The sequence below is a fragment of the Neodiprion lecontei genome, chromosome 3 (genome assembly GCF_021901455.1).
Source record: "Neodiprion lecontei isolate iyNeoLeco1 chromosome 3, iyNeoLeco1.1, whole genome shotgun sequence".
NCBI classification, from domain to species: Eukaryota; Metazoa; Arthropoda; class Insecta; order Hymenoptera; family Diprionidae; genus Neodiprion; species Neodiprion lecontei.
In genome coordinates, this window is record NC_060262.1 from 4,005,851 (window position 1) to 4,033,573 (window position 27,723).

Sequence of the window (27,723 nt, forward strand, 5' to 3'; positions counted from 1 at the left end):
ACGCCCGGTCCTTGACTATTTTCATTTTTTACCACAATCGACAAAATATTGTTCTAGGTAGAAAATGAAAATTAAGTTTTCTAGCCGTTACCGGAAAGTCTGGTATCCGTTACTATTCTTTCTCATTACGATCGCTGTTGCTATATTTTCTTGCAACTGTTGCGAAAATTTAACGCTTGTGCAACGATAAATTGACGTTAAAGCCTTGTTTAACTAAAAGAGTAGAGTAAACCTCAGAAACTGATTTTGCGTTGCAATTACCAAAAAAGGATCGACGATACCTGTTTTACTCAATATTTCTAGTTACTACATATAACTGATGGAATTGTTCTCAGTGTACAAGCGCGAACCGTCATTGATTGCTTTATTCTGCAAAATAATTAGGTTTTCGAATCGGATCAAGTTTATTGTACCGATTAAGCGAAAATCTATTTCTTCGAGCTTTTGTGTGATGATTGGGAAGAAATTTTTTACGGGTTTGTTGTCCCGGAAATAGCGAAATATAAACTAATAAAAATGGGGGGGGGGGTCAAAATTACGAAAGAAAGAAAAGTCGACTGGTTGAAAAGCCGACATTTTTTAGATACGAATTTTAATGCAACGAATGATCAGCGTGTCGAAATTGGGATTTTCGATAAATTGTTCGGTAGAATAACTGCTATTTCGAAAGTTTATTTAACCGAACGCTCTTTTATACGAAAATATATTTTCAAAAAACACACGTGTCTGAGATTTAAAAGTCGATTTTATGACTGTTCGGTATTTGCGCAATTCGATATTTTGCCTTTCGTAATCTTACCCGATCTCAAAAAAAGAAATTTTAGTATAAATTTATTTACACATTTCTATGTTCTCAATGTTTAATTTTCTACAAGATAGCTTTTCGTATTTATGGTGTTACTACGATTTTAACTGTCGGTAATTTGACCCTCGAAATTTCGACCCGTCGACTTTTTTGGTCTTTCGCATATTGTATCCCAATCGATGAAAATCGATTTGATTTTCATAATAATTCATTGACGGTAAGAAATTTCGTTGCAACTATGACTAGAATATTGTTGCAACTTTAGATGGCGTGCATTTGGAACTAAACAAACTAAATTTTCTGTTCCTTATCGTCTTATAGTTTAACAGATAATCCAAGCTGCTTATTAATGGATCGATTTTTTACTCGTTATAGTTCGATCTGTGAATTGTTTCAGAAGAAAATGGGCGACAGTTTCTTGATCTTAGTAAAAATGATAAGGATTCAAATAACAATTTAAAAACGAATTACATACATTTTACTTAAAAGTTAGTCCTAAAAATTCGTAATCTATTGACTTTCTTTTTTTCACGATACCGGTTGAAACCGATTAATTACACGAGGTAACTCAAGCGTGAATAACAATCGGTTAAAGTTGAATTCAAATCAAAGGAACAACTAAAAATCAGTTTGCAGGAAGCGTTGAAGTTGTAAAAAAAAAAAAAACATGTTACATAATTCAAAAATATATTACACACGCGAATAAACAATCCTTGTCTCGTCTCGTCTGTGTAAATCTAATTTTCTAATTTTAATAAAATACGGTACAAAACGATGATGAAACAAAGTACCAGGAAAGGGGTGGGCGTCGAGGGACGGAGATTTTTTACGTGGGTGCGGAAAACGTGGAGGAGGTTGGAAGCGAAGAAAGAGAGGATCAGAGGAAGAGGACAGAGACAGAGAGAGAGAGAGAGAGAGAGAAAGAGCGCAGCGGCAAGGGGGTTCCGAAGGTAATATCGTACTCATATTTTAGGTTGTGAAAAGGAGGAGGGGGGGGGGGGGGGGGGGGGGAGGAGGATTTGAGGGGCGGACGAGACGACGAAACAAAAAAGAATCGGCGAAAATAAAAATCCAACTCTGTAACCACCCCTTGCTCCCTTCGCCCCCCTCCCCCCCCTCCTCCTCCTCCTCGCGTCTTCCGCAGGGTTGGTCGGAGGGTGGATGGGGGAATAGTTACCCCCGCTATTTCGCGGAGAGAAGCCCCTGATGCAGCCCGATGCAGGCTGGCGGCTTTTCTCCGCACCCTCTCTCCTCACCCACCCTACCGCCCTCCGATTCCCTGAATCCCTGCTGAATTCCCCTGGCGTAACCCTCCCCCATCCCCCCCCCCCCCCTTCCTTCACCCTTCCGCCTTCTGATACCCCGACGTGCCCTCCACCCCCCCCCCCCCCCCCCCCCTCCCCGCCCCCTGCCCCGCCATCCTACCGTACCGAACTGCACCCTCTGCACCATCCGCCTTCGCGAGCTCGATGCTATTTCAGAAATTTTTTGAATATCCGATCAATATACAACAAGGGGGTGATGCTTGGCCGCGGCGCGCGCTGTGCGCGGTAAGCGAAAACGAGAAAAAAAAAAATAAATAAATAAAAAAATAAAAAAAAAAATAGAGACGAAAACGGGGAGGAGGGAAGGGGGAGGAGAGAAGAAGGTTCGTTATGTACCTAATACTCGGAATGTTGAATGAAAGGGGAAGAAATCGGGAGATAAAATATTAACCCTGGAACAGCGATGGTATTTTTGATGTTTTGTTTTTTTTTTCTTTTTTTTTTTTTTTTCTTCTTCTTCTTTTTCAATTGTTCCGCCAACGGATGGTGAAAAAACGAGCCAATACTGCAAATCCCATCTCTCGGTTACGTCGCATCGTCGAGGGTTCTACAGGATCTCATTCTCTTCGAATTGTCTGACAAACAATCACGTGGGTAAGAAAAAAAAAAAAACCTTCTCGCGTAAATCCCGAAAAGTGGTAAGCTCTCGCGGCGGAAAAGTTTGAATTTTTCGAAGTACGTTTCTTCAACCACTCACCTTGCCGTTCTAGGATTGGGAAAGGGGCGAGAACTAAAATTAAAAAACAAACACACACGCGACACGGAATTGCAAAGAAAATGGAAAAAAGTACGAGCTGCAGAAAAGAAGGAGTAGGAGGAGGAACTGTTTCGACGTTTCGCTGCAGATGTATGTACGTATACATCTCATCACACCTACGTAATACATGTGCAAATACGTACAGAGAGACACCCCTGGAGACACGAGCTGCAGGAATTAATGCTCCCAGTTCCGTCAGCCCCACTCTCGAACCTTCGAACTGCACCCGCCGACGAACCTGTTAATTTATCATCGCTAAAACTTCTTCACCTCTTTCCACCACCAGGCCTCTTCACTGCATTTTCAAACTCGGCTGATTGATCCGCCTGCACTCTTCGTACGATTCCCTATTGGTACGAGTCTCTGCAGAGAAGGGGTTGGAAATTTCAATTATAAATCTTCACGCCGTGCATTATTATATACCCAGTTGAAAAAATTGACATAAATTCATCGAATCGGCGGTTATTAATTTCCAGAAATAACAAGATTCCCAATTTTTCGTACAATTTTCTTCTTGTTATTGCTTTTTGTTCGTCCCTTTTTTTTTCTTTTCATTTGTATACCGAGCACCGATTTTTTACCCATAGATTTGAGAATTAGAATTAGTTTAGAAAGTTGACTTGACTTGATAATTAACCATACGGATGTGAGGATGATAAATTAATGAAAATAAAAAAAGAATTCGACAACATGAGATTATTATATGAAATCGGGCATTTTTTTTTCAGCTTTTACTGAGCTATCAGTTATATCTACTAATTTTGATTGAATCAAGGTTTCGCCGGCGGGAACAAAAGATTATATTACCTGTGTATTATTGGTAATTCGAAGCTGCAGTGGCACAATTTAATTTCGTGTAAAAATTTTAGGCTTCGTTATTGTAATTACCATTTTTACTATTTTATTTTTTATTCACATTTCGTTGGTTGAACAAGTTTTTAATGAAAAAATTCATCGCTACATTCTGTCGAAATTGGTTAATTAATTAATGTATACCTATATCCCATAGACTTTTACATGCAGACCCGAGTTTATTAGTCGGCTATAAAATTTCCCGCTGTATGCATACGTGCGGTGGCTAGAAATTCATCATTTCCATCAATTCTACGCGTGAATTAATCCACGACATATGATCACCTGAAATAAAAGACAAACTACGCGGTATTTTAACCATAAAAAAAATAATCTAGCATCCCGAATAACCGATTGTTTTTAATTTAACGTTGCTCGTCACGTCTTGTTTCTTTTATTTATTTTTTTACCGTCTTCCAACTTCGAACAATTGCGATTATAAAAGTTTCAAAAATTTTTGGTCTATGCGGTACGTTTCCCTATATGTATAGATATAAATAACTGCGCGGTTCGATGACTCGATAACATAATTTGGCAATCCGGAAAGACGAGAAAGTGATTAAAATTCTTTCGGTAGAAGTATAGAATTTTTATAATGAATTCGTTAATTAAAATATGAGAAACTTCTATTCGGCGTTAGATTGCGATGGAACTAAAATCGGATTTCGGCCTCGATGCCAGACGGAAACAGCTGCACAAGCAAGGGTCGTAAGTTCTGAAGTATTTCATAATTGAGACCAGAAGAAGGATCGATAAAATTTTTTTGGCCAGACACAAGAGGCGGAGACCCGGCGAGAAAGAGCGAGAGAAACGTTAAGGAGAAACCGAGACTAGAGAAAGACGGCGAGATCGAAATAGGCGGAGGGCTGAGGGTTCGAGGAGGCGTCGCGCTGCACCCGACACTCGGGGAGAACTGAAATCTGCACCCTGGCCGTGCAGCACACGCGTGCAATGTCACACGTTACACGCGTGCACGCGGCTAACGCGAGAAAGTGAGAGAACAAGAGCCAGCTTCCGAGGGACGACGAAGGGTAGAATTCAGGGACGGAAAAGGAAAGGGAGGAGGCGACATGTAAGGGTTGAAAAAAAAAAAACGGGCACCCACCCTCACCTCTGCACACTTTTTGACAAAGAGAACGAGCGCTTTTTTATAATTGCGTTTTTAATTTGATGGATTCTTTGAAGCGATTTCTCTCGCACCCTTCGCTGATGTTGCGGGGTTTCGTTATTTCATTTCAATTTTTAGTTTCTCACCAGCTGGCTCGGTTCTGTTAGTCTTAATTTTTTTTTTTTGTTCCTCTCTTTCAGCTCTTTCTCGGTTGAGAAAGTTTTGACTTTAACACACTAGTAAGGGAGAGAAAGAGAGAGAGAGAGAGAGAGAGAGAGAGTAACAACCGAGGATGGAGTGGGAGGGTGGTTTCAGTATAAGGGTGGGAAAAACGGGGTGTTATTAATATTTCGTTGCAGTGTCTCCGTTAATTAAGAATTTAATTAGGAATTCACACTACGTTGAATGTACGCACGTGTTTCCTTTTTTACGCTACTCTTTTTTCTTTATTTGTATCTTTCTTTACTTTCTTCTTTCTCTCTTTCGCTAACTCTCGCACATGGGAAGAGTGTTCAGCCCGAATAATGCTGCGAGCGATTACCAGACATGATTATTATCTCCGTCCGTATCGCCGACACAAAGTTTACACCACTTTACATTTTTTTTTTTTTTTTCGTTGCAGTGATATACTTTCGATTTTTGTATAATTCACGAATTCAGTTATCCTGAATTTGAGCTATCAAACATCTCTTTTCAACGTCTGCGTCAAAGATTTTTCATCATCCGGTTGTCCGCTGCCGGTTCAATTAACAGATTGATGGCGGAATTTTAAGGGTGAAAATGAAAGCCAACTACTGAATAACACCATATAAGCTATTCGCGTTTCAAAATGAAGGTCCAACTACACCCCTTCGTAGGAGTGGTCAGAAAACTCTCCCCCTAAACATCAGCAGCAGCCCTCGATTCTCCCCCAGTCAAAATCATCCGCTACCATGATCACCCTTATACCTACTCGCCATGCTGCATGTACGTAAAAAATTCACAGGGGTCTCCAACTCGCTGTACAGCTTATATGCCGATGAAACGATGGACCGGGGTGAAAATAATCCCAGCCTCCATATTCTTGATAAAATAGCATTTTTATTTATGTAAAAACTGGCAGTACTTTTATGCCTACAATTTTCTTGACACACTTTTACCAAACGATTCGACAAAAGCGCGATGTCGGTGTTTCATTTCGTATCGTTGAAAAGGCTTCAGGTTGAAACAACCGGAATTCATGGTCTTCGACGTGTGCGAGCGATTCCAAGACCTCGAGGTCTTCAAGAGTAATTTGCATCCTCGCATGAAAATTTCGTCCAAACGGTTTCTGGATAACCGATGCATGTAATACAAAACTGAAGACAATCTGAGGATTTCATTGTTCGTTGGTCAGTTTCCATGGTCAAGACGGCATTGGGTCAGCTTTGGACGTGACGATCGATTGGTGTAAAGCCGTTTCTGAAACGTTGTATTAAACGTCGTTTGAACTGACCACGAATGTCGGATGCGAGAATCCCTGATAAATTGATGGGCAGATATTCCGATACCCAGAACATCAATATCCTGGAAGTCATAAAGATATTCCGGAGATTACCGTGAACCGCATAATAAGGCGGTGTATTTAAACCAGCCTTGGAACATATCGGAGTCCATCCCCTTTACGGTGGCGTATAAGCGTCGAGGCGTTTTATGGGTAGATATAAGTACAGGAGGCGCGAAAGCGGCAAATGAACAATAGAGCGTTATGGAATAGGAAAAATATATCTGGCTGGAGTGCCGAGTGGAAGATGAAAAAGTAAAAAAAAAAAACAAAAAAAAAAAGAAAAATATAAAAAACTCGAGTGACAGCGGAGGCGGATAAACAGGCATCTGAATTCGGGAGGGTAAAAACAACCGGAATAAAGTGTATCTCTGGGAAACGTTCCGCGGGTTCGCCACTATCGGTGCTGCAGGATGGACCGCTTCGCTTTGGCAGAGGTGGTGGCGCTTTCAGGACCGGTCGGCGGAAACGCAAGAGGGTGAGGGAGGCGGAGGGTGAAAACGGGGGGTTGGAGGAGGAGGAGGAGGAGGATAGGAAAACGGGAGAAGGATGAGGAGGGTGGGAGGAGTGGGAGGGAAAGCGAACTGTTGCTTCTATCCCGGCTCGACGCCTCGTCGTCATTGCGGGAAGCGCGGGAATTTCGAGCGTTTATCCCGGATTTCAACGATTAGCATCCTCCCCTGGCAACCCTCGAAATTCAAAGGCCTGCATGCGCGGAAATAATTCCACCTTCAATGCACCGCTGCTCATTTATAGCTCTCGTGAGTTTTGGCTAATTCTCTGAGATTCATCGTTCTTTGATCAAGCCCGTAGGTCGCAGAGTCTGACTCGAAGAGTCCAGGAGCTTAAACGGTTTCCTGAATCCAAATCAATTCCGTGTTGCTAAACGAATCCTTGCCGTGATTTCGAATTACTTTTCTACAACTTTGAATGAACAAACGGGCATCACTCGAAATCACATCTTAATGCTATTTTCTCTTCGAGGTTTCACCTTCAGTGACTGTTGCAATGGGTTCCACGACGTCGGAAGATCTACCGTAACTTTCCAACATTCGAAACTATTACACACATGCTTACGCAGACACGATAAAGTTACAGAAACCGGTACTAAAATCCATTCGATATCGATGGATCATTCGAAACCGTCGAAATCTACGAACGATGTAACGACCTCGTCCGGGTTTTCGTCATTGCTCATTTTCTCGTCGTCCAAGTTTCTCCGATTCGCATCCTATTCCCTCATCTTTTCCACCGTAAGAAACACCGTCGGTAATATTCGAGTACCAAACTGACGTGCTAACTTTTGTCAATCACTATCACCACCATTTTCCACAAGGCATCGGGGTTTTCTAGTACCCGCCACTGAACCGTGACGGAGAGAGGTGAAACGCCGCTTTTCCCCCTCCTCCGATCGCGCATATCTCAGACTGCGATCAGCCTATGTACCCTGAGCCTGCCCACCTCTCCGCTGAGCTTTGCCAAGACTAGTCTAGCCTAGCGTAGCCTAGCCGTGGCGGTTGACCCACCGCCGGTTGATGTCAGTGTTACGCCAACTCTCCTAGCGACGCCGCCGCCGCGACGCCCCCGCAGCCCGCACCCGCGTCTGCAGAGCTACTTGTAGCTTATGCTCTCAGAGAGTCGTGAGGTCGGCTTGAACCTGTTGGCACTATTCCATGTCGGTGAAGCGCCCCGATATAGGTAGAGACGCGGTTGTACGCTCTCTGTAAACGGAGGCACGAGCCGTATGCGCGACTCCTTTCATCACTGCACAGCTGTTCGCAATTTTCACCTCTGATTCCAAGATCAAATTCCGTTTCGGTTGGCCATGCACCGGGACCTTCTGACTGCCACGTTACAATGTGTACATCCTGTTTTTATAAACCAATTCTTCTCTCTCTCTCTCTCTCTCTCTCTAATTTACGGTCGATTGGACCCACGTTATGGCAAAAGCGGATCAATGCCACTTTGACATTTTTTTTTTTTTTTCTTAACCATTCATTGACACGTTAAAATTCACCGGAAAATCATAGATCAGCATGTAGAAAACCTATACGTAACTATAAAACTTGCATCGTCAGTCATGTCACAATATTTGGCAAGCTTGTTGATACACGGTAGCGTTGTGTATGCGTGACCTTCGCAACACGTCACGCATATCGTATATATTTGCGTTATGGAAATTTTGGCATGTCCGCACTGTTGTATGTTCAACTATTAAAAATTTATTTCCGTGTCAAGTTCAATTGTAAGTGTGTTATGATCGACCGTCTGAATCATTGCAAAAAAGTATTTCTCGACGATGGTGATAATTCTACAGATTTTTCTCAATTTGATCGATTTTTCTGAAGAAAGGGCGTTTCGGGCTGGGCTGCAGGTCGAATGGGTGCAGCGAAAGAGGTGGAAGTATACGGTACCCTTGGTGCACACCTATAGAGTGGCGAAACAACGACGGAAGGGTAGAGAGAAAAGCTCGCGTCGCGGAGCTGCCCGTAAAACAAAGTAACGACAAAACCAGCCCTTCCCCCTCCCTCGACGAGCGTGAGCTTTTTTCCCCCCTTCGCCGCGGCCCTTGGAGCCACCGGGTGAGCGGAAACGTCGAACGAAACATTAAAAACTGGCGGAAGGGAAGGAGGAAAGGGAAGGTTGGGAGGGGGCGAAAAAAGCTCCAGGGGCGCGCAGCGGGGTATAGATATACGCGGAGGGTGGCGCGCGTACCAACCTAGCTGGAATAGTAGGAGCGTTGCACTTGGAGGGGAGAAGGTTATGACAGGCGAGGTATTGAGCGGATCCTTCGTTAAAAAAGGAAAGGAGGGAAAAAATATATAAGGAGTTAAAAGACGGGGGTGGATGGTGGGGCGAAGGAAATAGAAAAAAATAACAGCGGACAAAAAGAGTTTCGCGAAAAAACGAGAAAAAAAAAAAGAACAGAGAATTAAAAAAGAAAAGACGCCCCGAGCATCCAGCCTGCATCGCCGGGGGAGGAGAGGCTAAGTAACCGAATCTGACGCACCCTTACTACTCTACTCTACCTCTAGCGTTGCTTGCAAGCTTACCGAGGGAAAAAGCGCCGCGCGGAAACGCGGGGCGCGCTTTTCCAACCCCCGACTTCCCCCTCCCTTCCTTTGCTCTTACCGCCCCCTCCCAACACCCGCACCTTCGATTCACGATGTACCTTGGCACCTACCGCTGGCACCACCCCATCGACGCCATCGTCCCGATGCACCCATGGTTACTACGGTCGGGTTCCTCGCTCAAAGAGCTCATACCAATTCGTACTCTCTTTTCCAAATTCTCCACCCCCGTGCACTCCGGATTTCCGGATTGCGTTATCTCCGCTCGCACCTGGGTTCATCTCCAATTTGCATATCCATGCCCGGTCTGGGTATGAGGGACGTAGGTTTTCGGATTGACCATTGCCGAGAGCCGAACTGTTGAAATTCATTCAATGATTCTTGATCTAGATTTTTTACATTCCATCTTAGACTGCTTGTTTTTGGTGCAAAAATATATGGATTATTGTATAATTGGCTGACCGGATTTGATCCTGGTGTAATTTAGTCCACGGGGAAGTTTTTTGGTGAAGCGAAGTACCAGAGAGCAAAGCAATATCAACGAAGGCTGGGGATTTATAAAATTCTTTTGCCAATTCATTGCAGATCATGATCACGAATCAATAAATGATCGGAATTCAATGCACGATGACAAGTAGTGACTTGTTCACTTTCGAGTACCCGACCCTCGACATCAATCGGTGACGACTGATGGCTGCGAATGATTGTCCTCGTGACTATCAGGTCCAAGAAACCGTCTTCGTTAATGCCAATTGCGAATCGGTCGAGTCCATACTTTTCCCATTTGTTAGAAATAACCAGGAAACTAGTCCGCTTAAATTTATAGCCATCCACCTATAAGGTTTGCGTGTCTAGGTCCCGTCTTTTCACGCATGATACTCGTCCAGGTGGTGTGGTGTACACTCGCCGTCTATGTTATGAGAAAATACGGTGCCTGCGTGTATACGTATATAGTATAAAAATTCTTCGCGTGTTATCCACTGCTGCTGCTGAGGCAAAAAAAGGTGAAAAATATATACAACGGGTCACACGATATCCCACGCAAAATGCATGCATCGCGAGTGACGACGGAACGCAGGACAATAGTTTTCTCCATCGTCCAAATTACGTGCATTTGCACGCGGTCCCCTCACGTTGTACATATATATATACATAATATATATATTCCCATCCATCCATCGAAACCTGTTCAATCTAGTCGAAATCAAACCCTCAAAAACCCAGCAGGACAGGTGCATCTTTGACGCACCGAAGCTGACGCACCCTGACAGCGTCGAGCGATAAACGGGGGTTCGATGGGGGGAAAGGTAGGGTGGAGGGGCGGTGTTATCCTGGAGGCTAAGGATAGCCGCTAGGTGGATAGATAAAGAAGGAAATTGGGATGAGCCGTGGGGGTTGCAGGGGGTGGGGGGTGGCAGGAGATTCGAAGACTGAGGAGCGAAACAGAACGTGAGAGAGAGAGAGAGAGAGTGGCGGATGCAGCGAGAGAAGGAGTGGGGGAGGAGGTAGAGGAGCGTGGCAACCTAGGATGAAAGGATGGTTACCAGCTACTACTCTATTGATCGGTAATTCTTTTTCTCTTGTTGCATATTAGGCGCTCTCTGCCCGCGAGACTCGGTCCCCCCCCCCCACCCTCCCCCTTCCACCCTTCCACCGGTCCTACCACCTCCGCCCCTGCAGAACGAACCTCACCATGCACCGTCACCACGACGACTCCGCGCCCTAGACGAGGCTGCACGAGGAGCGCGTTGCGTCGCGTCGCCTCCGCCACCAGTTTTCAACCCCTACCCCACAGTCGGACCTCTTCCCTCTCTCCGTCTTCCGTCGTCGGTTACCCCGCCACCACGGCACTAGCTTCCTCGTTGCCCGTTTCCTCCTTCCCCCCTCCCCGCCACCCCACCACCCCCGCACATCCTCCTTCCGCCTTCTTACAGCAATGTTTCATTTTAAGAAAAACCAAGCCCCTAGTCGAACTTTTGGACAGGGTGGGGCGGTGGTGGTTACATTCTTCGACGGTGGGCGAGGGATGGACCTGCATCCCTTCCTCGATTCACGTCTCCCGCGTCTCGTCGCCTCCCACTTGCTGCATTTGCACTCAGAGCTAGACTTACAAAGTTGCCATTATCTGAAATATTGTGTTGAACGTTGTCGGGACGGTACGCGTTTCTAAATTGTCCCGATGTCACCTTGCGATTGGATGCAAGATTGGCTCGTTTATAAAAGCGTGGAATACACGCGTCCGTGATTAACATTTTTGCATATCTTACAGAGAGTGGAGATCAACATGCTTTGTTCTAAACGTGTGTTTTTTTTTTGTTTGATTTCAGGTATGTGCTACGTTGGAAATTATTATCAAGCCAGTCTAGAGTCGAGGTTGGAAGAAGATAATATAAAGTACAGGAAGGATAATACGAAAGGGGGATATTAGAGAGGAGAAACATAGTACTAGCACGTTGAGAGAATCGAGGAAAATTCTCTATCCATCCATCCATCTATCCATCTATCCATATATCTCTCGGTATTCATGGAGCCGATGCTAGATGAACCAGTACGCGAGAAGATAGGACATTAAACGTGTGCAGGAAGACGGAGGGAAAGAAGCACAGCGAACGTTATTCTTAGAGCGTCGTTTTACCATCATCCCCACCGGAAGCCCGAAAAATCTCCTCAAAAACTCCCACTACCACATTTCCGTCGGGTAGTGTCTCTCTCTCCTTCGCGGACGCTTTCCCCACCTTGTCAGATTCCCTCTCGCACCAGTCTCAGTTTTCCCCCTCCTTACTTCCTATATTCCCCCAGACGTTCGACGACGCCGTTGCACCGAGTTCCATCCCCACCGCTTTACGGAGGACAAGGTATACGTCACGCGTGACGTCACGAGAGCATACACACCGGGACACCACCAAGCTCTCATCCCCACCACGGGAGGCAGCCGTGCGGCAGTAGCGGGAGAAGAACACCCCCAGGAGCAGCGGTTATATACCCGGTGCATTTCCCCTCACCCAACGCATACACATCCGAGGGGATATCACACGTTCCCGACGAAGGTCTTCGCGCGCTCTATCCAACGTTCGTCGTCTTGATTGTGGTGGTGGTGTCGCGGCGGTCGTAGGTTCGCTGTTCGGAGGTACAAAACGCGAACGGGAAACACACACACATCCTAAGATGTGATTTCAAAAATGGCGGATTGCTCCTATGCCCGTTGCATACAGGAACGGCGACACATTCGACGTGAGCTACTGCGATGGACGAAGAATATGGTTTACGTAGTTGGTGAGTAGTCGCATTATTTTAACAACGAATTACGAGAGTTTCGAGGATAAATAAAAAAATTGAAAAAATAAAAAAAACAAAAACAAACAAACAACGATCAACAAAGAACAACGGTGTCTGCTACTATAAAAAAAAAGAAACCAAAAAAAAAAACTCAAAAAGACAAGATAACTCGTTCGACACATCTGACTCTTTACGTACCGTTTCTCATTGTCATTGCATGTGTGCGCGCAGCTCCGGGAGCAAGAGAGAATGCATCTTGTGCGCACCTCGCTAACGTCTGCTCTCCCCTCCCCTCCCCCCCCCACCACCCACCCACTTCCTCCTCACCCCCTTTCCCGTACCCTTTTCCCATCCGTGGTTCTCCCCGTTTTCCCCGAACTTCTGGCACTAAGAGGTTCGCGGAACCGTTCTCGGTTACGGTGTTTCTCCCCCCCAGATTTTGTCGAACGTCTTTGGTAGCCGTGGTTGAGCTTTAGATTCGCGCAATGGACTTCGGGAGAAACGTCGGCTTACGTCGCGCGGAGAGAACGAGCTTTTAACCGCGCACGCTGCACGCGGAATGCCCTCCCCGATCACGGTGCGCGCGTGAGTTGTGCGCCCCCCTTCGTCACCCCTTCTCAGTGTCTCTCTTTCTCTCTTTCTCTCTGTCTCTCTGTCTCTCTCTCTCTCTCTCTCTCGCTCTCTCTCTTTCTCTCTCTCACTCTCTCTCTCTCTCTCTCGCGACCTGTTGCGATTCAAAACGCGGCAGCGGAATCTTGGCCGAGGATAGAATGACAGTGTCGGTATCCCGGCCGTATCGCGCTCCCAGGATTCCCCTTCATTATCAACTGGATCGCTGGTCACATCCGCGTCGCAGCGACGGCGACGCGTATCTAGGAACCGTTGCGCGATAGCGTTGCCCAGCTGTGTCGCCTTGTTTGCGATTTTATATTTTTGGCGGTCCAAGCCATAGATAAACCTGGGCTTTCCTTTTATCTGGGTCGATGCGGTTTCCTGCTTACTTTGTTCCTATCCCACGTTCTGTCGCTCTATCTTTCTCTCTCTCTCTCTCTCTCTCTCTTTTTCCCAACTTCCTTGGAAAAACAAAATTTATAATTACTAGCCACACACAATTAGTTCAAACTTAACCGGTGACGGTTATGGTTGTATCGTGTTTCCGTGTGAGTTCAATTTTTTGTTTTTTTAGCGATCAGTTTCTCTCAGTTACGAATATATATATATATCTACATGTACTAAAATTAACACGAGATTTATTATCATTCGCCATGAAGTTAATTGAGCAGTATCAATTAAGCGGTGAGGATTATGATTATCACGTTCAAATATTATACCTTACAACCATAGTACTTACAATGAATTTTGATTTATACCTATACGCGATTACAAAGAATACTGAGCGCATCATCTCGTGAATGTATACATAATGTCGATCTAAGAAATTCGAATATTCAGAAATATTCTGTAACGCCAATTTTTTTTCTCAATCGTGCCGAAACCGAGTGAAAAAAAAAAAAAAAAAAAACAGAAAAAGAAAAGGAACAACAAAAAGCTCGTGGTAAAAAAAAAAAAAAAAAAATTGGGGAGCTTTGAAATTTCGCGTCGGGGAACAAAGTAAACATTATAATAATGTGCGCGCGGTGCAGCGAGAGGAGTGCAAACTACGGAGAAGGAGGAGGACGAGGATGAGGAGGAGGAGGAGGAGGAGGAGGAGGAGAACAAAGACGAGGGGGGCGGGAGGGGGAGGTAGGCGGCTCTCGGAGGGGAAAATGCAATGCCCTCCCCTCCCCTCCCGCCCCCCTCGCCGTATTCCTTCGCCGCCCGTCGTCCTCCTCTCGGAGCGCGTCGTTGCGACGCCGGCGTCGCGACGGGCGTCAGGAGAGCGCGGAGTACTGCACGGGCTGCGCGCCTTGACCACAGACAACCAGCCGTCCCAGCCGCCGCCCGAAAGGTTCTCACCTCTCTTATATTCTGTTACACTCTCTACCGGGTTCCCTTTCGATCCATACATGCTTGCAACGCGCGTACCCTTTCCGCGTGCCTGTGATTGTACGTCGTCTGCCCTGCGTGTCTTTGCGTCACACGTGTACGTGCGTGCGTGCGCGTGTGTGTGTGTGTGTGTGTTTTTGTATTTTGTTTATTTTTTTTTTTTTTTTTTTCTTATCACAAGTTGAACGCAGCCATGTGCGTGTGTGTCCGTGTGTGCCGGACGCGTGCCATGTCTCCATTTCGTTTTGTTCGACAATTTTTGCATCGTCGTTATTCTCACGCATCGTCGTTCCTTCATTTCAATATTTCTGAAAGCTCTGGTTCGAGTGAGTGAGTGAGTGAGTGAGTGAGTGAAGGCCATCCGTGCCTTTAAATATCTGTGATTCACGGACCCCGGTGCATCGGCCACAAAATCCAAAATCCAAAATCCACGATTCATGATCTGCTGGTCTGACACAAATTTTTCACTACGATGACGCGACGTAACAACCTTGTTCAGTTGTTCCGCAAACGTAATTTTTAACGAGCGTATCCCTGGTCGGTAGGTAACTGAGAGGAATATATTGATAAACTTTTATATTGTAGATGTTTCATCCAACAGTGGGGATCTATTTTGTCTTTTCGTTTTTTTCTCTTTTTTTTCGAACACTCAAATCAACGATTAGATTGTTTTATCCACAACTTGATTTCTCTCATCGTTTCACTTTTCATTTTTACAATAAACATATAGCTGGTTCATCATTGATAAGAATATTCAACACCGATTCGAGTCATGAAATTGTTGAAATTAATAAATTTGCTAAACAAGCGTACTCGTTAATGTTAAATGAAATGAATAAAATACACATCCGCGAGTTCGAAAAAACGTCGTTGTAAGTTGAAAGAGGAAAGACAAAAAAAAAAAAAAAAAAGAAAAACTTCCGCCGATACGAATCTCCGAAGGATGGCGAACGTTACAAGTGCAACAATAAAAATTCGTAAAACTTCGCGTTTCTTCGTCGAACAGCGGGGATGTCGGGAGGGATTTAAGGATGGAGTGGTGGAACAGGGGTGGGGGGGTTAAAATGCGTAATGAAACAATACCGTGATAGCGTCGGAGAGTGGGGGACAAGGGGTGGCGACGCCGAGTGCAAAGTGGCCGAGGAGAGGGGACGTCTTTGGCGTCCCTGCCGCCCCCTTATCAGCTTTGTCGATTGACCTCGCTTCGGCTCGAGGGGCGAAAGGAGAAGACGAAGAAGGGCGGGGGTGTCGACGGTGGGGAGGAACGCTACGCGGGGGGTAAATTGACGAAAATGACGGCTCCTCTTCCTCTTTCTTTCCCCTTTTAACGCAGCTTTTTCCCTCTTCCTCTCACTCTTCCTCTGAACTATTATTATTATTATTATTGTTATTGTTATTATTATTATTGGGGGGTTGAGGTTTTTTTCTTTCTTTCTTTCTTTTCTTACTTCCCGATGCAACGGCTCGAAAATCGTTTCCTAAAAACCCCTGCAGCTGGTGCATCTCGGTGCAGTAGACAGACTCGACGCATCGGTGAACAACATTCACGAAGAGAGCTGCTGCTACCGCTACGTCGGAACGACGAGAATAATTCCACTTGTATAATTTATATTCTCTTTAATCACAGTGCGTGCGTTGAAAATCGTAACAAGTGAAGTTCGAGCGGCTACTTCGCGTTTGTGAACATTTTTCTTTGTTTTTTTTCTTCACAAAATACGAATCGACAGATTCGAACGTGTCTGAATCCATATCGTACGGCAATCGATCTTCTTCCGTAAAACGTTACTTCTAATCGAAATCAGCGAGAAATATTTCATATTTTCGATAATCCTGAATGCCTTAGGGGGTGAAATTAGCGCAGGTTGTGATCGGTGCTGTGATTCGACGCCTGGACTATTCTCGATTCGCGTTTAAAGTAAGAAAGTTACTTTTTTTCTACGAAAAATTCGAGTCCGCCTTTAACGCGTTCACTATATCGCATGTCAAGTACGGAAAGCGGAAGTGATTTCTTGGCTGTGGTTTTCAGCCGCGTACCTTATCTTGGAAAATACCATTCCGAATTTGATAAGTTTTAAGGAAAGAAAATAAAAATAAAATAAAAGGCCTGTGTCCGTGTACAAAGATGTTTTAGTGAAATCCTTCGGTATATATTTGTGAGTGAAGGAGAGAGAGAGAAAGAGAGAGAGAGAGAGAGAGTAAGGATAATATCAACAAGTTGTACGGAACCGGTGGCGGCCATGGCTATGTGGTGGGTTCTTCATCTCTATACATATGCATGAGGGATACACACACACACACGTACATACAACGTATAACATGTAACGGACTTTGGGTTTGGATGTGTGTTACACGCAAAGATCCAACACGTTACTTACTGGGTGACTTTAGACTATATGCTTAACCTCAAACCTCAGTATGTGTTATACATACACACATGTTGTTCGTTTTTGTCCTCCATTTATTCCTCCAGGCTTGAGATTAAGCACAAATCGTCCAAAGTCCATATAATCAAGCACGCCGTCTAAACTAAAGATATATGTCATATTTAACGGGTTGCACCATCAAGTATCCGAGAGGCGTAAAAATATATAATATAAATAGAGGCGTTCATCGCCACCCTTTGTTGTAATGTCTCATCAGGAACGGACGCGTTGGTTTACCATCGTATCCGTCGTCGGTAGAGGATGTTATTTTCTGATTGTTTGTTTAATTTGTTTTTTTTTTTTTTTTTTTCATTGATTGTTCTTCAACGTTTTTTTCATTTCGCGTACGTATTATTGTCGGTATTCAAACCGCGTGAATAAATTATAATCGTTATATTCATTGCTTGTGATGTGATTCGATAAGATTTCCTGCGTTTTATAAACGTAATGTATCGTTAATTTATTTTCAAATCATTTACCAAGGCAAAAGATTGAAATTCTTTTTTTATTAAACAAGAGATTCGATTCTCAACAAGATGTTGTTCGTGTGTAGCGATCATTTTGTTCGGTTATTTGTCGAAAGCTTGCGGGAAATACGGTTCATTGATTAATCGAGTCGTCATCAGTGTCGAGTGTTATTTCTATTCTAGATCAAATTACGATACGCATGTTCAATCATTCCGGTCAGAACTGTGATGATACATTATTTTTTTTTTTGTTTTTTTTTGTTTTTTTTTAATCGCAGTGACGATCGTTGAAAATTTGTTCGAAATACGGTTTCGTTTCACATCATCATCATCATCGTCGTCATCATTTTCATTTGGCATCACTGTCATAGCTACTGCTGCTGCACGTGTGATAAATCATGAGGCAAACAAACCGAGTAATTGACACGGTTATGCAAACGACGCCTAAATATAGTATCGCGAGTTATTGCCAATCAGTACCTCACACATGTATATATATACATATATATATATATATATGTATATATGTATAAAAGTACCTGTGTGTCCGACAATACGTGTTTTTATCCGACATGCGCTTATGTGATGCTGAAAAACATTGAAATCATCGTCACCTAATTCATTCGACCATCAGATGACGCAGAGAAATTTTTAACGGGAATACGTGCGAATAAGTTCGAATAAAATTAAAGTTGGATTTTGATCCTGCGAAAGTATTGAAATGAAGATTCAGCTAAAATTTCAGTCAAATCCAATCGTCGTGATAATCGTTAAAAGATAAACCATCCGAAAGAAACTTAACCAACGAGTGAACACATTCGGTTACAGCGGGATGCTCACCTCAAAATTTTTCTCAATGCAGAAACTCCGTTCAGGCAGTAAATAAGCTCTCCTTGTGTGCCTATAAGTGTATTCACTTCCGGAATAGTCGGATCCGATAATCGTATCCCTCAAACGGTGCGAATCCCCATTGAAGTTTGCAGCATCCATCTCTCTCGAAACTATTCGACCCAAGGCTACTATGTGCACTGTGTAGAATCGGAGAGTGTGCTACACGTTCCTCTCTCTCTCTCTTTCTCTCTGACTTGGATATATATGTATATACATACGACATACACACAACGTAGCATGGAAAAGTTGTGCGTTGTCTCAACGAAACCAAACGAAACATTTCGCTTCCACCACTTCTGACTGCAGTACTATCTCAGTTTTGGTTTTAGCCCCGATTCGTGACATCGTCTCTTGTCTCTTTCCTCACGAACGTCACGAATTTTGAACTAAAGCGTTTTGCACGCTGTACAGCCTGCATTCGAGGTCTTTGCGGCGTCGTGTCGTCGTCACCCTTGGTATCGATTAAAGCGCATCTAGGCACCGGGCACCGTTTGAAAGCCACTTTGTTCCACCAGCGTTCACCGTCCTGCACGCTTTCGTTTACCGTCAAATAAAATACCTATCATCCATTTGTGAAAATGGTCTCGAACCGTTCCCGGTTCACCATTGTAAATGATCGTTAATTTTGACAGCGCAACAACGAGCTCGACATCTTACCGACACTTTCGGAATTATTGTTCGTTTTTCATTCTACTTATATCCGGTACAGAACAGTGATTGTTTGCACTGTATTCCCGGTTTTGGTACAAACCAAGTACTCGAGTAAAAGAAATTTTTGTACCAGCTTGACCGGATCTTAGGGATAGTTTTTTTTTTTTTTTTATTTCTTCCTCTGACGAGGAAGTCACGCGATGATGAAAATATCGTGAAATATTAGCAGTCGTTTCGTTGTTGCGCAGTATTTTGTGAAATGGATTTATACCGTTCGTGATGCGAACATCACACGATTGGACAATTTTCGGTGTATATCCGTCGCCGTAATGGAAATTGAATTTTCATACGAGTCAATGCCGGTTTGATGATTCGATGCTCGATTGTTTGCCGCACGTACTGTGCACACATCCATACAGGTGGAAAAAAATCCTACGGTGGAAGGGGAGTCAATTTTATCCGTAAAATCCGTTCACGCATTCTGTTATCCTGAAAATTGATTCCCTGCAGCCCGTTAAAATTATTTTCAACGCTCTTTAAACTCCGATTGTTGTTAATTTAGTGAATACGATAAACGAGCCGGGGATTGATCGAACAAATCTCTCACCCTGCCCAACTCCATGCACTTGTTTCAATTTTATCCCACTCTCCTACAGCGTGACAGTACCATCAGATTTTCGTAATTTCGCACAGCTTTGGTTTCAAATATTCAGGTTTATTTTTCACCTTCTAATAAATTTTTTAACCGAACTTTTGTATCGAATTATTAAATCAAATGGGAATCGTTGTACGGATTGATCGATCGAAATTTCGCTGAAGTGAAAATTTTGGAATCTCAACTTTTTGCAATTGCACACGAAGTACGGAATTCTTACTTGTGTCATACTCTGAGATGATTCGAGTACTTGATACGCGTTTCTTATCGAAATACTGGCAAAAGGAAGAAGGGAGAAGATAAACACATCACAATACTTTTGTGCAATGCGTTATCTCTCGCTGAGCAACTCGGCGTCTGGTCGTCACGTTTTTTTAGCAAGGCTGAAATTGACGATTTTTCTTTCCAACAAACACCATGTAACAGAAAGAGTACTTGCCTTTCGATCATAAAAAAACCTATCCAAACTTGTTTTTCCAATACCACAAATAAACCTCTTCCTCTCCCAATTCCAATCAGCAAAAGACCGAATTTGTCTCTTCAAAAAACATTTTTTATTCACTTCAGGAGCAAAGTCTACCAATCATTCAATCGAATTTCATTCTCTGTTTCCCAATTACTGAAAACTCGAACGAAAGTCGTCAAGATGTTGAAGCTCGGGTGGATGAAATAAAAAAAAAAAAAAAAATTAAAAAAGAAGAAAAATGGACGAAAAGGCGAAAACGTCGGTTCGAAAAATGTTTGCTGATCCGGCACTAGGTCCTTATGCACGAAGTGACGTCGGCCGTCTCGTTTCTGGTGTTGAGGTAGGCCTGATATGCGCGGCGTCGCGACGCGCATCCGTGCAACCACCTGTACACCCTACAGGGTGAGAGGTGGCTCTTTGTGTTCCTTCCCGTCTTCTTCATCGGCTGCGAGAGGGACACGCTGATCATTACCCACGTCTCGCCGGTGTCCTGAAGGAGCAGACGTGGCCACCCTGCAGGGCGTTCGAAGTACCGGGAGGGTTGGCTTTGAATTCAAAGCAGGGTTGAGCCGAAATTCCGATCATTCCTTTTTTTCTTCTTTTTTTTTATTCAGTTTTTGATAACAACAGATTTTGTCAATTTTTTTTTAACCGGAATAATTTTATTTTTAGTTTCTTTTTTTTCACGTGAAAATAAAATTGCTGGTTCGGAAACAAAACGTCAACCTAATGAATTGGCTTGTCAAAATTGTTTTTTCGAGTTCAACTTGTTCGCATTCAAATTAGAGAAATGTCAATTTCGGTTCGTTAGCAAAGTTGTACGGAATTATACGATCTTGATAGCAAAAGTTTTGTCTGTGAACGAAATTTTAAACGCGATCGCAAAAGGGAGAATGAAGCTTCTGCGATTTGCTGGATAAGAAATTTTTAAAAATAACTTTACCTCCTCGTATCCAGAAATTGAAAAACAATTTCTATATCGATGATCTCGAATCTCTGAAAAATTTTGCGTAAAAAAGCATGAAGTAATTCGAAAGAGCTTTACCAACGATTTTCACTGGTGTTTTATGATTCTTCTAACTCTTTATTTGTTCAGTACTTTAATTTATGGTGCTGTTGGAAAATGGACGATTTCAAATTTCTGCATTACTAGAAACAAAAAAAAAAAAAAAAACAAATCCTGACGCCTAGTTAGAATCAAATCTATTATCGGTCCAAAAGACCGATATTTTACAACAGAATGCAAAGTTTGCTTAATACAGGTTTGGATTCAGTTTATTATTAAATATTTATCGTATAAATAGACCACGCAGTCGCGGTAATACGAGCGAGCTAATTACAGGACTGTAGATAATTAATTAACAATTGTACAGTCTCCTTTCGAATCAGCCGATTCGATTGATTCAATTAAACAACCGCGTCGAGTAATTACGTAACAATGTATCAGCCGCTGGTACAGCCCGAGGCAACCAAAGTGGCACAAAATCAAGGTCAACCAAGTAGTTTTTCGTTCAGGACGTGCGAAAATCGGTAGCAAATATTTCTAACGTCACCTTAATGAAATTTGTTAAATTCGTCAAAGTCACGAATCCGTTTGAAGTCTTGTGGAACTGTAAATTCGGTTTTCCAAATCGTTAAACAGTGCTTAACGCTTCAAAAAAAAAAAAATCAAAGAAAAATAAATTTGATTTCGTATCAATCGTCGTGCAAATTTTATTCCGGCGGTTTTCTCTAAACATCTTCAAACCGACTTTGTTCCTCTGCAGCAGTTCGTTTTAACATTAATAATTACCGTTACGCGGAAAGTTACGCCGCGTGTAGTTTCACCGAAAGTTACGTAACGAGGGTATTTTAAACATCGTCTTTGTTCACCGATGTCGCTGGAACGGTATTACAAGCGATACTTTTTGGAAAAATTTCCAGTGATCGTAAAGTCGGTACGACGGATTCTCGGTAGTTTGAAACGCGGTGCCTGTTCCATAAACTCCGTAATACACAATCCAGCTTCGTATTCGTTAGATTTTGCAGAGGACGTGGTTAAGCTGGTTCATTTTTATAAGCAGAAGTTCGACCGGAATTGTGCGGCTTTTGGAATAATAAGCGGGATTCCCTGTGGATGGATATCACTGAAAAAAAAATCATCAACCACACTGCACCGACAAATGTGCAGCGGCGCATAATTTTCTTCTATCACTCATCCTCTCTCTCTCTCTCTCTCTCTTTTTCTCCCTTTCTCCCTTTCTCTGTTTCTCCCATTGAAACCATACGGTGACTCAATAGAGTGTGACAATTATCAAATGAAACTAGGTGCATGCTTATCGCCTTGCGGTTGTACCGAGTTTATTATTACCAACTGCAGCACTAGCGTTGCAAGCTCTACTAGTCAGATCTTTCACAAAGAGACATTATCGTACGTTTAGTGAAATTTTCTTTCTATTTATAAATACCGCCATTTATAGCGATAGCCGAAAAACATGTTATATATTCATTCGTTAATCCATTCGGTCATTCACTCGCAAAGTGTATAAATTATCGACCAACAGGTGAAACGGATTAAAATTATGAATATAAAACGTCTTTCTTTCATTAAAATTGGTTCTCGAATTTTTCTTTATTCCTTTTCAAACAGTCTCTCATTTTAATTTATACTTGTTTCGTTGAAACTTTGTCGTTTTAGTGTCTTGAATTGTTTTGCTGACAATAATTGACTCATATTTTATTACCAGCAGAGCAGATCAATGGATGTTGGTTGAAGCGTATATATCCATGTTATTATATCGTTAAAGATACCTCACGTAGTCGATGTTTTATACACCTCTGATTTGATTACGTGAAACGGAATCTTCAGATTGGTAAATTATTTCATTCGTTGTCGAAGTTGAGTTCTTCGGGAAGAAAAAGATAATAAAAGACACCTTATATTTATATTTATATTAGGAAATGACGATGATTTCGCAGTGAGATATCGTTTGCGAGAGGAAAGGTGTACATTTACTAAAATCGGACACCACGTAATGTACAAGCAGGGTCAATTTCAACTCGGTACGAAAATTAAATCGTTACAACATCGATGAAAATTTTGAATATTTAGCAAGTGGCGAGATAACTTGGTCGAATCAGTCAACATTCCGCTTCTCGCCGTTGGAGTACGGATGCAGGATATGATTCGGCGTTGTTGTCAGGACGCACAGGCTGCGAATCCACCCACAAACATGATATCAGACATATTCGTTGATCGGGTAATTGGCCAGCTGAGACTTCTCAAGCCAGCTGCTCAATTACTTTCTCTTTCTCTGTTCCTCTTCGTCGTTGAACTGATACAACATTCGTGGCAAAAAGAGAGAGATAAACACCGTTTGAACAAAGATGGGATGCAAAGGAAGGTCGTCGCTGCGATATAGTATCGGAGACAGACAAATCGCGAAGAGAGTTTCAATCGAGTTTTCCTTATCGGGAGTTCTTTTGGAGCTCATATAACTCGACCGCAACTCGACTTCGGTACTGAAAGTACAAAGACTTCGGAACCGCGTGCATTATGCATATTATATACCGGGGCAATCACTTGAAACTTGAAAATGAACCGCGCACGCGCGAGTTTTATCGTCCGTTCTCGCAGGCTGGCCAACCCGAGTTTTCAGCCGTCAAACTGTTTCTGCCGGCGATGTGGTTGACACGAATTTTCGAGGTTAGAATCTCGAATAATCGAGGCAGCGACTCGGAAAGGTTTGGGAAGCATTTGTTATCGGATCGGAAAGTTGATTCTTCAAAGAACGGTCGGAATTCATCGCTTGTGCTCTTTGAAAATTCAAACGTATAAATTTTGCGTAGGTTGGCCGGCCTGCATCGCGGAGAAGAATATCGCCGCGGGAAGATTTCGCCGACCAATGAGATTTAATTATTTTGCGCATGCGCGGTTCATTTTCAAGATTCAACAAATCGTCCCGCTATAACATGGACCGTGTATTTGCACCGCTCGCTTTCCAAAGGACGATCCATAGCCTGAACAAACCCGAGTCCGACAAGGATATCTGCACCGTTTGCAATACAAATTTACAGCCGATTCCCAATTGTCAAACGTACGATCGTCAACCTCTCGATTCTCCATCGCCGAATGACCTCGCCTGCGGATCCAGACTCTCCAGACGCTCCTGAACCATCGACTAAGCACTCACCAACAGCTGAATTTAATCAGAGCAAGAGGCTTATCGAATTTCTACGTCGCGGATAATCGCGCGTATATACATCTACACGCAACGTATTTGTGCAAAAATATTCGCTCGGTGCATGATCGCGATACAAAGTCGTTTTTATTCAAGGATCATCGCATGGGTCGTTCTTTCGAATACGGTTTACCAACCGACGTTTTAAGATCGTAAAGTTGCCACGCTCGTTAAGTTGCTTAGGGTACGCTTACGGGTTGGACTGATACACGGGTTGTAAGAATCTTTATTAAATTAAATTTATTTGATTAATTTACGAATAAACTTCACGCCTAGTTTATAAGTTACGACGAAAATAGCACGATTTCTTTCATTCTTGTCTTCATATATATGTATATATATATGTATACAAAACACGAGCCGTTCTTAGGTTTAAGATTCGTTCGTTCATCCATTCCATCATTCGTTCATTCCACGTGTCAATTCTTCAAAATTATGTATATTGTTAAAATTGTAAATAATTGTCTTTTCATCGGTGCACTTGACTCTTGGATTTGACTTTATTTATTTTGTTTCTTCCTTTTAAACAGTCTCTATTTAATTTTTATATCGTTTTTGGAGTTTTCACTTTTTGGGTTTGAAATGTCTGTCTCAATGGTAACTTTGCTTTTTATAACACGTTAGTTGATCTTCGGTATCTGACGTTCTTATTACCGAGACTGGAACCTCCGTGCCTTCTTCCTCCAAGAAAGTCGTTGGCCAAGAGACCCGCTTCTTGTGAAGATTGTTGAAACTGGTGAAGAAACACACCACGTGTCCCACTCTCCATGGGTCAAACTCTCATCAGCTCTCGCTGTGACCATTTAGCGGGTATATTCGAATCGTTATTGGGTATATAACCAATCGATCTGAAAGGTCAAACCTCTGAGTATAAATTCGAGCTTTGGAATCGTTGGAATCGATTTAATGATTGTAATTTCCAAATATACGGACTAAATATCGCGTCGATTTACCTTGGAAATTTTTGCCGATTGGTATTTTTCGGAATTATTGACTCATCTGTAATTTCAACAATTTAGGAGCGTTCAGAATTTTCATCTTTCGACAATTTGAAAATACATTCAGTGTTTGCCATTTGGATCTTCAAGCATTAGTTCCGAAAAATGTTTAATGTTCGAAAACTTGACGATTCAGAGTTGTTGTTTTTTTCTTGTAACTTTTTTTGGCAATTTGAACCTGCATTCGGTCTTTGGCATTTAGAGCTTTGATAATTTGTCACGATAAATTTTGAATGTTCAAAATGTCGATTCAAACATTTTCCCTCTTTGAAATTTTAACCACTCGACAGCCACTTCGATTCGACCACTCGATTCATTTAACTCGGAATTTTGACCCATACTAAAATCGACTTTATCGACGGTTGATTTCAGTAATAAAACAGGTAGCAAGAGAACGCTTCGAGTGGTGACGAATGGATTTAAATTTAAACGTCGAGCGATCGACGTCGAAATAATTCATTCAAACTGGGCGCAAAATATTGTTTTTTGCAATTTATTCGACTTTTCCCAAAGTTCGCGGTTCGTCTTCACGCCATTTTCGACGTCTCGACGTCGTCTGTGATTACGCTGCAGGGAATATCGTCGTTTCGACATATCTCGCATCCGTATTACGGAAACCTAAATACCACCGAGTCGGACACGGCATCGAGTATCGACCAGGCGTCATAAAATGACAACGAAGTAGGTACTCTGACAATCGGATTTAGGTTGGTTCCTCAACTACTATTCGTTTCGCCTTAACGCTTCGATCCAACGGACTTATCGATGTCGGTCAGTATTCCGTTCAAGGAACGCGCGCAGTATTTTAACGAGGTTAAAGTTATTAACGTTATCGTGACCGACCATTGGAAAAAAAGTCGAACATCTTCTTATATTTACAACGATTTCTAATGAACTAAGATCGCGAAATATCACTAGTTTTGTTCTATTACTGTTTGCTGAATTTTAAACGGTTGAAAAATCGACAAACGAGACCATTTTTCTTAGACGTTAAACGCTGATAATTTAAACATTATGTATTTTACGCTATTTAGAATTATTCGCGCTCCGTATCTTTCAGAATTGAACTGAATGGCAAAACACTTGTTGCAAAAAATATGGATATTATACGTACCTAATAATTAATTTATTAAAACGAGACTAATTATACACTTGTTTGGAATTTCAATCCGTTGCTGCGAAAAATTGAAAATAATCAGTTGAATAAATTAGCGAAATACCTTTACTCGGATTCAACTTTGACAAATCGGGGAAAAAACACGGGCGAATTTTATAGTAGAATTCGACACATCGATTATGGTTTCGAGGCAACATTATGTGGCAATTATTCACATGATTTGTATCATACACTGGATGGATTTGACTGCTGCTGCAGTGACCAACGAACATGTTTTTGTCAATTAATGATATAGCAATTCAATTACGTCCATCATTGACTGTGATGAAGAGAGGAAATCTGGAATAACTTGGATTCATTACCCATCGATACGAAATACTGTTAAAAACGGTGGTCGATATTCTGTGCAACTGTGATTAACAAAATAAAAAAAAAATAAATAAAAAATGTTAAAACAGTTAGAAGCGAAAGTCATTTTACTACGGATGGTTGCTGAAACATTTTACGATTTGCAATTTTTTTATTATTACCAAAATGAAGAAGAGAAAATATCTCTTGCGAAAGACGTAAATTTTTTTTTTTTTTAATCCGGTGTGACTCACGAAAATGTTTCAGCAACCATTCGTAGTAAAATGACTCTCGCTTCTGATTTTTTTCACGTGTTTTTGTAGGTAAAAGTTTGTAAACAGTAAGAAGGGAAAATCGGCTCACTCCGGATCCAAGCTTGAAAATTTTTATATCTGACGCAGAATTTTTCAGAATTTTTTCAAATTTTTAATCTCGTTCGGTCGATAAAATCGTTTCCAAAAATTGTAGAAAATTCAAATTGGGTCGAGAAAGTACAAAAAAAAAAAAAAAAACACCTAGTACCTTTCAAAGTGAGAACGAACAATCATAGAAAAAATCGCGCCCCAAATCTAAGAGGTCAAGGGTAAAACCCTGGTCGAATTGGCGTGGAATGCCCCATATGTAATTAATCAAATCTGAAGACCCGACTTCACGCCGTATTTTCGCCTAGAATTTTCCCCTTATTTCTTAAGTACGATAATGACTGAGAACGAAGAGAACGACGGCGATGAAGGCTGCGGTTTAATCGCTTCTCCCCACCGCTTAAAAACACGGCGTAGAAATAA

At 42.5% G+C, this 27,723-nt stretch overlaps 1 protein-coding gene across 9 annotated transcripts in view; it reads left to right on the forward strand.

The window, feature by feature from the left end:
* Positions 1–27,723, forward strand: part of LOC107227249 (mushroom body large-type Kenyon cell-specific protein 1) — a 99,552-nt gene that overhangs the window by 41,435 nt on the left and 30,394 nt on the right. For 8 of the 9 annotated variants that reach the window (XM_046733379.1, XM_046733377.1, XM_046733385.1 and 5 more), the window contains one exon: positions 11,768–12,713. In XM_046733379.1, coding sequence (XP_046589335.1) covers positions 12,620–12,713 — 94 coding nt within the window. In that variant the 5' untranslated portion in view covers positions 11,768–12,619. Of the gene's footprint in view, positions 1–10,986; positions 11,006–11,767; positions 12,714–27,723 lie in introns of those variants that run through there. The other variant, XM_046733380.1, reaches the window with a different exon arrangement.